The sequence below is a fragment of the Kazachstania africana genome, chromosome 9, assembly GCF_000304475.1.
Source record: "Kazachstania africana CBS 2517 chromosome 9, complete genome".
In the NCBI taxonomy this organism is placed as follows: Eukaryota; Fungi; Ascomycota; class Saccharomycetes; order Saccharomycetales; family Saccharomycetaceae; genus Kazachstania; species Kazachstania africana.
The window spans coordinates 313,584-328,752 of record NC_018948.1 but is presented as its reverse complement, the minus strand read 5'-3'; the positions used below and the strand labels follow the sequence as shown (position 1 = coordinate 328,752).

The 15,169-nt window shown below is 36.3% G+C and overlaps 7 protein-coding genes across 7 annotated transcripts; 2 read left to right on the top strand and 5 right to left on the bottom strand.

The window, feature by feature from the left end:
* Positions 1–880: 880 nt before the first annotated feature.
* EFM1 (protein-lysine N-methyltransferase) lies at positions 881–2,635 on the top strand (the record flags this gene model as incomplete). The annotated part of the gene is made up of 1 exon (XM_003959022.1): positions 881–2,635. The coding sequence occupies one exon, from the start codon at positions 881–883 to the stop codon at positions 2,633–2,635; it is 1,755 nt and encodes a 584-aa protein (XP_003959071.1).
* A 29-nt stretch (positions 2,636–2,664) lies between these two features.
* CBP2 (Cbp2p) lies at positions 2,665–4,509 on the bottom strand (the record flags this gene model as incomplete). The annotated part of the gene is made up of 1 exon (XM_003959021.1): positions 2,665–4,509. One exon carries the CDS (start codon positions 4,507–4,509, stop codon positions 2,665–2,667), a length of 1,845 nt encoding a protein of 614 aa, XP_003959070.1.
* A 398-nt stretch (positions 4,510–4,907) lies between these two features.
* Positions 4,908–5,750, bottom strand: SBP1 (Sbp1p; the record flags this gene model as incomplete). Its single annotated transcript, XM_003959020.1, has 1 exon — positions 4,908–5,750. One exon carries the CDS (start codon positions 5,748–5,750, stop codon positions 4,908–4,910), a length of 843 nt encoding a protein of 280 aa, XP_003959069.1.
* Positions 5,751–6,968: 1,218 nt separating this feature from the next.
* On the bottom strand, positions 6,969–7,739 carry RPL8A (60S ribosomal protein eL8; the record flags this gene model as incomplete). Its single annotated transcript, XM_003959019.1, has 1 exon — positions 6,969–7,739. One exon carries the CDS (start codon positions 7,737–7,739, stop codon positions 6,969–6,971), a length of 771 nt encoding a protein of 256 aa, XP_003959068.1.
* Positions 7,740–8,226: 487 nt separating this feature from the next.
* On the bottom strand, positions 8,227–10,344 carry GUT1 (glycerol kinase; the record flags this gene model as incomplete). The annotated part of the gene is made up of 1 exon (XM_003959018.1): positions 8,227–10,344. One exon carries the CDS (start codon positions 10,342–10,344, stop codon positions 8,227–8,229), a length of 2,118 nt encoding a protein of 705 aa, XP_003959067.1.
* Positions 10,345–11,930: 1,586 nt separating this feature from the next.
* On the top strand, positions 11,931–13,847 carry KAFR0I01500 (MIP/aquaporin family protein; the record flags this gene model as incomplete). Its single annotated transcript, XM_003959017.1, has 1 exon — positions 11,931–13,847. One exon carries the CDS (start codon positions 11,931–11,933, stop codon positions 13,845–13,847), a length of 1,917 nt encoding a protein of 638 aa, XP_003959066.1.
* A 180-nt stretch (positions 13,848–14,027) lies between these two features.
* Positions 14,028–14,696, bottom strand: GOS1 (Gos1p; the record flags this gene model as incomplete). Its single annotated transcript, XM_003959016.1, has 1 exon — positions 14,028–14,696. One exon carries the CDS (start codon positions 14,694–14,696, stop codon positions 14,028–14,030), a length of 669 nt encoding a protein of 222 aa, XP_003959065.1.
* Positions 14,697–15,169: the final 473 nt, after the last annotated feature.

Genomic DNA, 15,169 nt, shown 5'->3' with positions numbered 1-15,169 from the left:
AAGAGAAAATTTTTAGTTACTAACAAATAAAGCTGCTGTAGTCATCGAGAACAAGCACTAAAGATAACAAAAACACAGTGCTTTTGCAGCACAATCCGTACAACTTGGATGTGTATCGATATCTTGAATTAGCATCAAGTTTAGCTAACCAGGTGCAATTTCGCACCAATTCGAGTGCAAATTTAGCGTGAAGAAAATTTGCAAAGCAAAAAGCGAAGAGGCAGGAAACGGCGATGACCCGTTCTCTTCGTGACGGAATATCCGCTGCAGATTCCATTTCCACGGCAGTTGTTAGAAGAATCCTGAGCAGAAGAAACGATGGCCATCAGCAAGGAATTGGGGAAAGCGAATAATGAAGTGGGAAGATGGCTCTCGAACCAGTGGTATTCAACTACTAAGAATTACCTGGTATGTGCATGATGAGATGATCCAAGTTAGGTAAAAACTGTATAATATCAACCTAATCATCGTTTCTTATTGTATGGTCAAATTCTCGATGAACACTGATCGTTCAGGTTGTTGTGGTTACACAGGATCTTCGCATCTTGAACAATTCAGTATGCACATACTGTGCGAATTTCTGTCTACTACGGCCTCTACTATCACTACCACTCCTGAAATCAACGCACATACGGTTGCGCCGTTCACCCCAAGTCATCATCGATAATTTTCCACTATGCAAGTAGACTTGACTTGAGTAACACATCTCTTTTATTGTCTTGCTTCTTCAATTTGCACCCTCGTAATAAATTTATTTCTTGGCGTTTTCGTTTACGGTAAAAAGGTAACTGAAAAAAAATGAAAAAAACCAAAAATCATAATAAAGCGGAAAAAATCTCTCGACAAGTCATCGCATTTATTCGCATCAACCCACAGACTAATGTCATCTCAAACAGACCTACTCACCAGTTTTCTCAACTGGTCTAAAGATAACGGAGCTAAAATTAATGAATCTATAGAGTTCAAAACGTCGAAAGATTCAGGAATCTCTGCTACTATCATCAAAGAAATTCCATCAGATGCCATCTCTAAACCTTTAATATCCGTTCCATCAAAATTGTTAATCACCAACGAATTGGCTCTGAAAGAATTTAACGTCTCATCGAAGAATCTCTCATCGTTATTTAATCCGAATGCCCTCATTCAATTGTATCTATGCAAGTTAAAATTCAATGCCACAACTGCCAAAAGCGATTTTTTCAAACCATATCTTGACATTCTACCCCCAAATGTACCCCATCCATACTTTTGGAATAAGTCACAATTACAATTATTACAAGGTACCGATACCCTCATTAAGATCAAACAAAATCTTCAAAATTTAATCACAGAATGGTACGAATTGTTAAATGTACTTGAAATCACACCAATTGAGAAAGAAGGAACTGCATTTGATGTAAATGATATAGATTCAATCTTCTCGTACATTAGTGAAAACGTCAAAACAACTTCTCCAAAATGGAACAGTTTTATAGCATACTTATGGTCTTTTGGAATTTTCACTTCCAGAGCTTTTCCGGAAATTCTGATAAACCCAGATAATTGTTCTAATGTCAATCAAGCATTTCTATACCCAATTGTAGATTTATTAAACCATAAAAATGGTACAAGCGTAAAATGGACTTTTGAAGACGATCAAGCTCATTTTTTCACTAATGAAAAGAATTTGAAGAAGCATACAGAATTGTTTAATAACTATGGTGACAAATCAAATGAAGAGCTTCTCTTGGGATATGGTTTTGTTCAGAGTAACAATGCTCATGATGATACCAAATTGACTTTAAAACTTGACCCACAATTAATTGAGAGTATGCCTTCTTTTGGAATTGTCTTAAATAAAGAAAACACAGTGGGAACCGAATGTCTTCAATTTACACTATCCTCAAGGAATCCACTACCAAGGAATCTTTTGAAATTATTCGGTTTTTTAAGTAAATTGAAATCAGAAACCTCTTTGAATTATAGAAACATTCTTGAGGGTAGTGATGAATTATCCTCTATTCTAGATGCCAAAATTCAATTTTTCAAAAGAGCCTCCAAGATTGATGCCTCTACGTTAGAACCATCATCCAACAATACCGTTGTTATAAAGATACTCAAGGATTTTTTCGCTGGTCAGAGAAGAATATACATATCTAGTTTAGAAGAGCTTCAGAAATTTCAGAAAACTACTCTCAAAAATATTAATGAGAACATGGCTTTTTCTTTCAAGACCGCATTCAAAAATGATAAAACCTTTACAAACAGTTTATTACTGTCCTTAGGTATCACTAAATATGAGGATTTGATAGCTAAAAATTGTTTAAACCAGGCATTGCTTTTATGGATCGTACGAGTTGTAAACATGAATTCTTTGAAACGTCCATTGGACTATCAAATTCCTTCTTTCATAAACGAAATGTTTCATGAAGTCAATTCATCAATTATTGTAAACAAGGAGGACGTATTGGAGTATATGGATTTTTACAAAGGTCTCTTCCCAAATTTAAGTGAGAAAATCCCAGAAGTATTTGCTCAAGGTAATTGGGGTATCAAACAATTTATCATTGCGGATACTGTTGTAGACAGATTAGTCTGGGTCAGGAAATCCAACAATGAACCCATTTTTATCGATAAAAAGCGTTTTGATTTATAATAGTTTCTTTTTAATAACCATATATAAGCTTAATTGTTTATCAACAGGTTGTTACCCTCTTTGAGGTTATGCATAACAGTTTCAACCATTTTGCCCATCGGAATCTTGTCTTCTTTATTCAATTTATACAGGAATATAAAAGTATCTTCATCAATCATGCGCTTAGAGAGACATTTTGAGTAAGCAATTCTAGTAACGTTTTCGAGACTATTGACAAATTGCACATATACCCTTGTTCCAAATTTAATAGTTGTAATTATGTCATTTGGTAATGAGTATTTTAACAGAATGACCACTTTCCAATCATCAAAAATGACGTCCGTCTTTTCCTTCTTGTAAATATTATCACCAAGATCGTCCTTGTAAATAATTTGTTCATACATTGCCATCTCTTGAACAATGGCACTTATCCTAGATCCCATTTTTAGTACGGCATCATCTTGCGGAACCACGGTTGATGGGAAATCTTTCAATGTATGGAACTGCTCATCAATGGCCATTTTCAAGCCAGGGTAAAAGACTTTTATCCACTTACAATGCTGTAAAATGTTTTGTAAAATAAGCGAAGTTGGAATGACTCTTGCTACTGGTTGCTCCCCATCCTGGAAAAAGTTGCGCCTATAAAGTTTCATCTCGGACGTAACAATACAATGGTAGTTATGTAAATCTATTAGAAATCTATCAAATTTATTCTTCAAAAGTATCACGTCTTCTAAAGTGAAGGCAGCTGGCTCATTTTCAATTTTTTGAAATTCATTCCAGATGAAGGAATCCCAGGGTTTCCACTGATAAGAACCCAGTAAGTCATCATTCAAACTAGAATACTCTTTCATTTTCAATTTAGACCGCCACACTTGTGAAAATATATTGAAAAGTACACTATGCACCATGAATTCCTTTCCAACCTGAGTAGAAGTGATTTCGTCATTTAAAATGGTAGCCCTCAAAATATCTCCAGGACAAATTGCATTTCGTGAATCGCTCGAACGCCACAAATGATTGAATTTTTTGCTATCATTAATAAATTCTCTCAATGTTAGATTTTCTCCCCTGGTACTGTTTCCAACTTCAAAAATTGGGAGAAGATTGACGATGTTATCATTTGAACCATCCATAGCATTCAATTTCCGTCGTATTACATTTTCAACTGCTTGCTTTTCCTTACCTTTACAAATCTTCGAAGTTACCATTGCTCCATACAGATCTAGTCCTTTGAAGATAGACCTGTGTTCGGGTACAAACTTTGGAAATAGACCAATTGCCTTGTAACCAGTAGGAACAAACTTCACTGTGAACACGGGCAGTTTCGTCTTAGTTGCTGGATTAATAAGAGTAATATCGTCCCTAACTAGCTTATCGTGCACCTCTGAAGTGACACCTATACCTCTACAAAAGTATGAAAACATAGGATCGGGCCATACAACTTCCAAGGTTTCTTCAGCCATCGGCACAGCAATTATATTTGTGAAGGCAAAAATATCTCCGAGGGACTTGATGGGGGTATTGCGTGTATCATTTGTGTAAGTTTTAACGACTGGATGTTGTAATAAAGAGTTTAAGACATCCCAGCTTTCTACAGGCGACGCCACATGATCTGTCCTCACCAGCTTGAAAACTGTCTTGGCTGGTGCACTAATGTCCTTTAGAAGTAATTGCTGTATCTGAGAGATCTTTAAACCAAAGACACTTCTATCCAAGAGTACTGGGACTTCATTGGCCTCTGTGGCCTTGAATAACTGTCTTTCAGCCCTATTGGCTACTAACTTCTTAATTCGAGGCAAATTAAATTTATAGATGTACTTCCTAGCCGAAGCTTCCCTCCTCAAAGATGAGAAGAATAGGGCCGACCATTCATTGAAATAAGTCGGATTCATGGAGGTTTCATGAGTCTGGTTATTATGTTGAACGAGTTTTGTTCAACTACAATTTTATATCCGGAGTATGTGGAAAATTCTTTGAGTCGCTTCGACCGTCGGCGAAATCTCGTCTGTATTAGCCAATGAATCTTAATTTCCAATGAGATGATGAGGTCCCCTCATAGCCATCGACAGAGTGAGAAAAACACAATGGATTGACCTGGCAGTGTCTTAAGGTATATATCTAAAAAGTAATTGAATTCACCATAATCTAACAACCTCATCTCACACTATGTGGTCTATGCTGTGCAGGTACGTTTTAGTGATAATTTCTTTTAAATAAACATAAGAAGAGGACAAAATATATAGACTAGAAATAAAGATCTCAATTAGTGAGTACCAATAAAAATGAGTGTTTATTCTGCATGAGTTTCATCTTCGGATTCTTCAGCTTCTTCATGTTCAGGCTTGACAGCTGCAACATCAACGACCAAAGCTCTTTCACCTAATTTCTTACCATTCAATTCTTCAGCCTTGGCCACGATATCACCAGTGAATTCCTCAAATGTGATAAAAGCGATACCTCTGTTGTGTCTATCAGATGGGAAACTTCTACCAGTTCTGAAATTTCTTAATCTTCTCATTGGTAAGACGACGGACTCCACAGAAACACCGAAGAATTCGGCCAATTGTTCTTTGGTAGAATCAAATGGGACATTATTGACGTAGATGGTGTCCTTAGATTTTTCCATTTGATCCAATGGAACTTTTTCTCTTCTTTGGCTGCTTTGGAAACCACCTCTGAAACCACCTCTACCACCGCGGAAACCGCCTCTCGAACCACGGAAGTTACCCCTGCTACCGACTTGTCTACCACGGAAATTACCTCTACCGCCGTATCTTCTTTCTGCCAGAGCACGTAATGTAGATGGAGTCTTTGCTCTCTTGATATGAATTTCTCTATCGTTAATACTAGTTAAATCGTATTTTTCCTTGATGGCTACGAAATCAATCTTTTGTGGGAATATGACAAAGGCATGCTTACTGGCAGGAATATGACCTTCTCTGTTTTCTTTCTTTGGCATATCAACTTCCACGTCACCGAATTCCCCTTGGAAGATTTTTTTCAAATCATCTTCAGTACATTCATGAGCCACGTTTCCAATGAAAATAGTGGTTTCTGGATCAATTGGGGTCTTTTCTTGAATATCCATATTTTCAACTTGGCTAGTGATATTTTCAACTTCGGTAGTAGACATCTTTGTATATATTTCTCAAATGGATTGAAAGTTATCTGGTTTTTCGTTAGTTTTCTTTGTCTTTGTTGGACTTCCCTTTTCGTTTCTCTTATATTTATTTTTTTTTTTTCCTTTTCCTTTGCCTTGTTTTTTTTTCTCCTATATATAAAACTAGACTGCTAAGTTCAAATAATATACAAATAAACTTGGTTATAAGGAATAATCAATGCTAAGTTGCTATAACGAAAACAATAATATACACTAAAATAAATATCTACCAAGAAATTTTTCTTCTTATAAAGTTCTCCCTTGCCTTTTCCGTGTTTTTAAACCCTACCAACCAACAACAAAAGAAGCATAATAAGACAGACTGGTTTGATAAAATATTGATGGACTTAGATTTCACAACGGCACCACCAGTGGTGGCTCTGGTTGTTCCACAGTAAACCAATTGGTAAGATATTTCGCCCCTCGTTTTTTGCTTGCGGAGGACGGAAGGAAGAAATTTTTGGTGGCGAGATTCAGGAAACACACGAGTGCCGTTTTACAAAACTTCGCCGGTTTGTCTGAAATATCTCGCTTTCGCGTTGTGCGAAAAAGAAAAAAAACACAGAGGAAACCGGGTAAATGCATCACGTGATAATAAACATTTTGCCACGCTCCTCCTCAGGGAAAACACTTGCTATCACAAAAGTCTCCACCATCATTCATTTGGCAACAGTAAACCAGCCTTGGTTAATAGCTGTAGTCAAACTGATGGTGCATTTCTTTTTGTTTGTGTAGCCCCGTTCCCATAGTAACAACATTTCGCAATGATAAATCAATAGTATACATTATTAGGTAGAGAATAGGAGGAAGCCAAACGCTTTCCAACTGTCCAACATTAACCTTTTTTTGCAAGAAAGTTTCTTCAGTGTTTATTGAACACCCCGTATACCGTAAAGAAACGAATATATTTTAAGCAGGTGAAAATTTCTGTAACTAAATCCATATTTCGTTAATCAATATTCACTTCAAAAGAAAGACAACTAATAGAAAACGACGTCACCATAGTCCTTTTAAAATGACACGATTAAAAGGAACACTCTTTCGTTTCTAGTTTAGTAATCTTTCCTATAATGACATGACTAACAAATTGGATAAAGCTTCAACAAAATTTCCACCAAAATGTCATTAAATAAAAAAATATAATTTGTTGTTTGTTGTTTAAAATGCCTTAAATAATGGAGTAGAACCAACTTATGCCGATTCAGAAGCCTTAGCCTTCTTAGCAATCTTGGTTTGAGCCTTGTGACCCATGATACCACCACCCCAGTGCTTCTTGACTTCATCGTATTTGTCATTGAAGTTGGCGTTGATGGTAGAGACCAACTTACCTAATCCAGCTTCGTCTTCAGCTCTGACTTCAGTTAAAGCAGCGACAGCAGAGGTCTTTTGGTTAACTAAAGTACCTAATCTAGCCTTACCCTTGACAATGGCGTATGGAACACCCATCTTCTTACATAAAGCTGGTAAGAAGATAACTAATTCGATTGGGTCAACATCGTTAGCAATTAAAACCAATTTAGCCTTCTTGTTTTCGATTAATGCAACAACGTGGTTTAAACCGTACTTGACAGCGTATGGCTTTGGAGAAGCTTCTTGCTTGCTCTTACCTTCGGCAACAGCAGCGGCTTCTTTTGTTAATCTTTCCTTCTTTTCGGCAGAAGATTCTGGTCTGTACTTGTTGAATAACTTGAAAGTTTCAGCAGCAGTGTTTCTGTCTAAGGTGTATTGGAATTGAGCAACAGCAGGTGGGACCTTTAATCTGATAGATAAGATCTTCTTTTGTCTTTGTAATCTGACGTATTCTGGCCATTTAACATATCTAGATAAGTTTCTCTTTGGTTGAATAGCTTGACCGATACCAAAGTTCTTTGGAGTAGAGTTGGTTAATGGGTTCTTTGGCTTAGCAGCCTTAGCGGATTTAGCACCGAATGGTGCTGGAGCAACTTTCTTACCTGGAGCCATTGTTGGTTGATGTATAAACTACTGTACTTTTTCACAATTTTTAAAAGTGTCGTATAATTTTCAAAAATTTGATTATCGAACCTTCAGGTCGTTTTATATTATTTCACTTCGAGGACGTTTGAAACATTTTCGATTGCTTCTGTGCGTCTCTATCATATTTACAAAAAAAATAATTATTTTAACGAAATCAAAAAAAAAAATAAAGTATTTCAAAGATGTATGGATGGACCCAGACCTACTGCAAAAGAACAGTCAGATGAAAACTTCGTAGAAGATCTCGATAATAGGAAATAGTTCATAATCATTATTGTCAATAGAAATACACTGTGTATACATATAAATGATAGAAAAACAAAATGAAAAAATCGCCTGAGTAAATCGTCTCTCAACTTTAACTATAATTGAGATGCGCTCACTGATAAGAGATGTTCCACTTCTTAATTCAAATCATGCGTTTATTACTTTTTTTTTTTATTTTTAATAGCATTTAACTCTCGTCATCTATACCTTCTCTACTTTCCTCAAAGACCGGGGTGTGCTCGCCCTGGACATCCCTTAACCAACCCTTTGATCTTTGAATGGCTGTTTCCCATAACTTCCAATGTCTCCTTCTTTCTTCATCTGGAATTTCAGCCTCAAAAACTCTCAAGTTTTGATGTTGATCTTCAGGAATTTCTTCACCTTTATCGTAACCATTGAAAAAGACCCATTTCTTAACATCATGTAAATCTTTCCATAAAATACGATCTTCTTCGTTCTTGTAAGCCATATTAGCCGCAATAGCAGCACCAAGAGCTGTGGATTCCGCTACTGGCGATCTTCTAACTTTAATGCATGGTCCTAAGATATCTGCTTGTATTTGCATGACCTCATTCGAACGTGACATACCACCATCGACAGCTAACACTGAAAATGCTGCTCTCTCGTAGTTACCACTGTTACTTTCTTCTAACAAATCAATATCATCATTAATTTCACCTTCATAGGCATCTGAACTCATTGCTTTTAAGATTGCACGTGCTTGGAAACAAACACCTTCAACGGCAGCTCTGGCAATATGCGAAGCAGTAGTATATTGTGACATGCCCATAATTGTGGCTCTTGCGTCTGCATCCCAGTAAGGAGCAAACAAACCGCTGAAAGCTGGAACAAAGACGACACCACCAGAATCAGGAACCCTACTTGCCAATGGACCAACTTCTTCGGCCCTGGAGAATAATCTCAAATTATCCCTTAACCATTGAACAACAGCACCTGCGACTGCAACGGAACCTTCCAATGCAAAATTTGGTTTATTAACACCATGGTCATTATCCTTTAAATATGGGAACCAGAAACCAATTGTTGTCAATGCACCATGCTTTGACGCCAGCCTACTTGTACCAGTATTATATAGCAAGAAACAACCCGTCCCATAGGTACATTTAGCGGCACCTTTCTTGTAAGCCATTTGCCCAACTAAAGAAGCACTTTGATCACCTAAACAACCTTGAATTGGAATATTTTGAGAGGAAAACTCTTGTAATTGATGTAATATAGGTTTTGGCACCATCTTTTCTACAAATTGTGGAATGACAAAATCACCAAAATATTCAGCAGAGGATACAATCTTTGGTAAATTGATTTTCTCCATATCAATATCCCAAAATTCGAATAGTTCCCTATCATAATCTAAAGTGTCCAAATTCATGAACCCAGTTCTTGAAGCATTTGTTGCATCGGACACAAAAGTATTACCTTTAGTCAAATGATAGATTAACCATGTATCAACTGTACCGAACATCAGATCACCTTCATCGTAGGCTTTTTTAACAGTAGGGACATTATCTAGGAACCAACGCAATTTTGAGCAAGAAAAATATGTAGATAATGGTAACCCAGTTTTTTCCATTAACATGTCTTGCATTTCTTTTGAAGTCGTTCTCTTTTCCTCATTGATAATAGATGCATTTCTACTATCATTCCAGACAATACCGTATTCACATACGGGTAAACCCGATTTTTTGGACCACACGATTGTAGTTTCTCTCATATTTGCAATACCAATACAATAAACTTTATAGAGGGGTAATCCATGAATTTGTCTTGTTATATTTAACGAATCCAATGAGTTTAAAGCTGAACCGAAACATTGTACGACGTGAGTTAAGATTGACATAGGATTACATTCCACCCAGCCAGGTTGTGGATACCTTAGAGTTGGACCGTGAGCATGGATGTTTAAATCTTCAATTTTCAAATATTCAGTTTCTTCAATTTTCATACCAACAGAAGAAAAAATTGGTTTTAATTGATTTCTTGATCTCTCTCTCTTAGGAGTATCATTTTCAGGCTCTTCAGTGATTATATCGTCTGCTAATGAGTGTCCATTCTGTAGAGAAGATTCACTACTACTGTTTTGTAATTCTTTTTGTTCAGAAAATCTTCTCTTACCAGTATAGGTATATTTTTCTTTTGAGGCGGATGTAGAATATTCGATTTGATGTTTGCAAACTTCTTGACCTTGCCTATTGAAAAGAATTACTCTTGAAGAAGTGGTTCCCACATCAATGGATGCGATTAATGGAACATGGCCGTCCTTGTTAGTAGCAATTGGGACAGGCATTGTAAAATATTATGGTGCTTTTTCCTATCAAATTTTTGGGAAAAAAGTACGATATGTTTAGCGATGCTTTAGGTAAATAATAAACTGTTGCAGTCTTTTTTTAGAAAATGTTATATATGTTTGGCTAGCTGCAAATTGAATGGAAACTATTGGTAGAATATCTGAAGTATAGTTGAAAAGGAATGGGAAGCAAAAGATAGGTGAATTTGGGCAAAGTATTTATACGCGATGGATCGTCACAAGAATTATGTAATAGAACGATAGTGTACAAAAGATAGTGATAAAAGGGAACACTGGAAGAAATAACTTACCAAGAGATACTTTCCTTTAATCAGGAAAAGGAGAAACAAAATCACCACCACCAATCAGAAGTGGCCATCCGAAAGAAGAAGTAGAGTGACACGTGCTGAGGCTGATCTATCTTGAAGTATTAAACTGTATTTTTGTAGAGTGAGCAAATCAATTAACTTTTCTCTGTCCGCTGTGGGAATCCTTCACTTTCATTTATCATCGAATTAAAACGATGATGGTGGTGGTACTACCTCAATTTTCCCGAAAGAAACAATTGATCGATTCATGCAGCCAATAGTAAATTGCAAGTGGGCCTTTCTGAATCTTTGTGGAAAGTTAAAGTTTGATTTATCCGGGGAAACGGAAAACTTTATTTCCGTAAAGGGACAAATCGCGTAGAGGCAAAAAAAATTGGTTAACTCCGGTATGGCAAAGAGGCAGAAACAACAAGAATAGCAGCACTATCTTTACGGTTGGGCATGTTGACGAATCAAATGACGAGAATCTCGGTTATCGCACCATATCGAATGAGTAAGGCTGTATCATCTGGTGGTGACGCTCTTTACATCCTTTTTTTTTTTGTTGCTATTGGTGGTGGACCTTTGAGTGAGACAGACTCAATTTTATTCAGTAAATCATATGTTGCCACATGAACTACGGAAATGATGGACTTTCCAATATGCGTTTGCTGTATCCGCAATCCCTATCTCCCAATGAACGGAAGAATCTCACTCTAAATAATTTTTACTGGAGTTTACTTATCGATATACAAGAAGTCACCCTTCAACCGTAACCGATACTCATCTTGCGTTTAAACTTTTCCACTATTTGATTCGTCCTTACACTTCGTTGTTTGAAATGTACATCAATTGTAGGCAAACTTGGTCCGGTAAAGTGGAGCAATAAACTCTTGTTCCTTACACAGCCCTACTACTACCTCCCATATCTACCAATCCAGTATATTTATCAGAACTCATCACTCCGCTATCCGTCCCTTGGCAACGTTCCAATATTTTCCAAATCCATCGAATTCTCGATCAATCAAATGGCAATGCCACTTCTTCTTTTTTCTGCGTTGCGCGCACTTCGCTTCGAAATTCTCTCTCTCTGCGACAAAGTGCTCACATTTCTGAGAGAGACTCCTAACTACCCATCAATTTTTTTCTTTTTACTTTTCTCTCTCATCACTGAGTTCTTACAAGTATCACATAAAAGCACATCGATCTTTCCTGTTGATCATTTTATTATCTGTCAAACGTCCATGCCCTTGACACATCTAACTTCTTTTGCTGGTAATGTCTAACCCAAATGAAGCTATAAATGACTTTCTAATCGATGAAAATACGAATAGTCAGAGTCATCCGGATACAAACACTAATACCAACAATAGCAGTAATGGTAACAATACGAGCCGTAGTGGTAGTAATAACCACAATAATGAAGATTTCGATTATGAAATGCAAGATTTAAGACAAAATAATAACAATAGTGCCAACACTTACAGTTCCAGACCAACTACAAGTTACATACCACAGTACACAATAAACACATTCCCTATACAAGAAGTCGTACCGAACTCTCAAATGGCTATGGCTACAGGTATGGACATGAATAATGATGCAAGAGGTTTAAGAGGAAGAACAAACACAGTTTCTGCTAATGTTCTTAACGTCAGTGATTTTTATAGCGATAATAATAATCAGTTCCATTCTAATGATCCAAATGATAATATAAATAACGACAACAACAGTAATCATGCAAATCAGGACAATAACTATGATGAAAATACAGAAAATAATGTTCCTATGATGGTTAAACCAAAGACATTATACCAAAATCCTCAAACTCCAACAGTTTTACCATCTACATACCATCCAATCAATAAATGGTCATCTATCAAACAATCTATCTTCAAAGAATTTTTGGCTGAGTTCATGGGGACTATGATCATGATCCTTTTTGGTTGTGCAGTTTGTTGCCAGGTAGAAATCGGCGGTAGAGCTCAGGAAAATGCTTTTAACGAAGCTTTACAAGCGTTGAACAATACTGCAGATGCTGAAAATATTGCCGTTATACAAACATTACAAAACCTTGTATCATCTACTGGCGCAGGTACCTTCGATAATATTCCATTAGGTTGGGGTGCTGCTGTTCTTATGGGTTATTTCGGTGCAGGTGGTAGTGCTATTTCAGGTGCTCATTTAAATCCAGCAGTCACCGTCTCAAATTTCATATTCAGAGGATTTCCAGCTAAGAAAGTTATGTGGTATATCTCTGGTCAATTATTAGGTGGGTTTGCAGGTGGTTTAATTTGTTTAATCTTATACAAGAAAGTCATCGAAGAAAATTATTCAGATTGGAAATCAAATATAACAGTCTCAGGGTTTTTCGTAACTGTGCCAAAAACCTATTTATCAACTTCTCGTCAAGTTACCTCTGAATTTATTACAACCGCCACCTTCCAAGCTGGTTTATTTGCCTTGACCGATCCATATACCTCCTTAGCATCAGAGGTTTTCCCCATTATGTTATTCATCTTAATTTTCATCTTAAACGCAGCCATGTCATATCAAACAGGTTGTGCAATCAATATGGCTCGTGATTTCGGCCCTAGATTGGGTCTTTATGCGGCTGGATTCGATAGAGCAGTTTTATGGGAAAGTAATCATCACTATTTCTGGGTCCCAATGTGTGTTCCATACATAGGTGCCGTCACAGGTGGTCTTATTTACGATATTTGTGTTTATCAAGGTCATGAATCTCCTGTCAATTGGCCATTATCGTTATATAAAGAAATGATTACCAATTGGTGGTTTAGAAGACCTGGCTGGAAGAGAAGAAATAGAGGTAGATCCACTTCAGACTTAAGTGACTTTTCATTCCAAAATGATGATGACAATGCTAGTGATATAATTAAAAACACTGAAGATGGGGACGAACCGATACAAGGAATTCTCAAATCAAAGAAATCAAGAACTAAAACAACTGATCCAAATGTCACTGACGATGCAGAAAATGCACATAAATCTGTTTCATTCAAATCGGTTCAAAGAGGTAAAAGAATGTTTGGTGGTGTCCCTACTATTCTAGAAGAAAATGATTCCATTGAAACAGCTTCATTAGGTGCAAAATCTTCAAATGATTCTGATATGTATTCTGAAACTTCATCTCTACCACAGTTCACATCACACATTGAAAAGAGACCAGAATAGAACACTTCGTACAAACTTTCAAATATAATTATCAATTCCGAATACAATCTTTCATATGCCTTGCAGTATACATTCATGTATATAGTATAAGAACATAAATAGATATTTATTCAAATGTTAATGGTTCACCACTTTCTAAATTCACCTACCTACACCAAGCTTCTTTTTACGAACTCTTTTTTACCAAGTGAAAAAGAGAAATAATATACATAAGGTGGTAATAGATGCCAATATAACTGCATTTTTCTTTCTTCTTGTATTGATCCTACCAATAAGGTTATTGATACCTGGAATTCTCTGCAACGTTTGAAAAGCTTTGTTATTGGCACTGTTAAGGATATTACTTTGTAAATTGAATTGATCTCTGGTTTCCCAAGCTTGTGATATTAACCTATCAACAATATTATTTGATTGATCAATTCTTCTCGATTCATTTTGAATATAATCATCCTCATTTTCAAAGTTCAAGTTATTACTTGAATGTTGTGCAATATCGTTTTTGACACTAAATAGAAGATTCAATCTATTACGTTCTTGCTGAATCGATGACCTTATATTTTGAAAATTCTTCCAATGATCTTGTAATATTTCTTTATGACGCTGTAATTGGGATAACTTTGATGCTGAGATACTATTTTTAGAATCATTATTTACCAAATTGTTTAAAGATTCAATGACATCTTGCCTCTTATGCAAAGTTTTTTCTATTTGTGTGTCCAATTTTTTCTCCTGTCCTGTAGCCTCTGAACTTGTGGTTTGTGCAAAAGTAGAATAACGAGAGAGTAATGTCTCAGTTTGAGATTCCAAAGAGATAGCTTGACCTCTGACAGTCACAAAAGAAGATGACATTGTGATATGATGAGGGGTCTATTACTTTAACCAAACTTCTTCTTTCTACTCGAATTTTTCGACAATACGTTTAAACAACAATTTTTGACTTTTTATCAATGTGTTATTTTCGCTTTCTCCTTGCATTAGTGTAAATAAAAAAGAAGATCAACAAAAAATTACATAGTCCATAAAGGACCCAACTACGAATCTACTATGAAGCAATAATGATGGATTCATACAGTGGAGACTCTTTGCAGCCCAAATGGTTCTCCAGTTAGCATCAAAGCGTCTATGACAGGAGGGCCGTAATGGATCTAACCAGTTTTTGTTTTGGCAATTGCTGGGAAATTGGTTAATGGGAACAGATTCTGATATCATTTTGCATCATATTTTTATATCCTCTGTAGCATCGTCAACAGGTTTGATCGAATTAAATACTTTGTAACTGTCTATAGTAACCACATATCTATCACCCGGTTTTAGATTTTTAA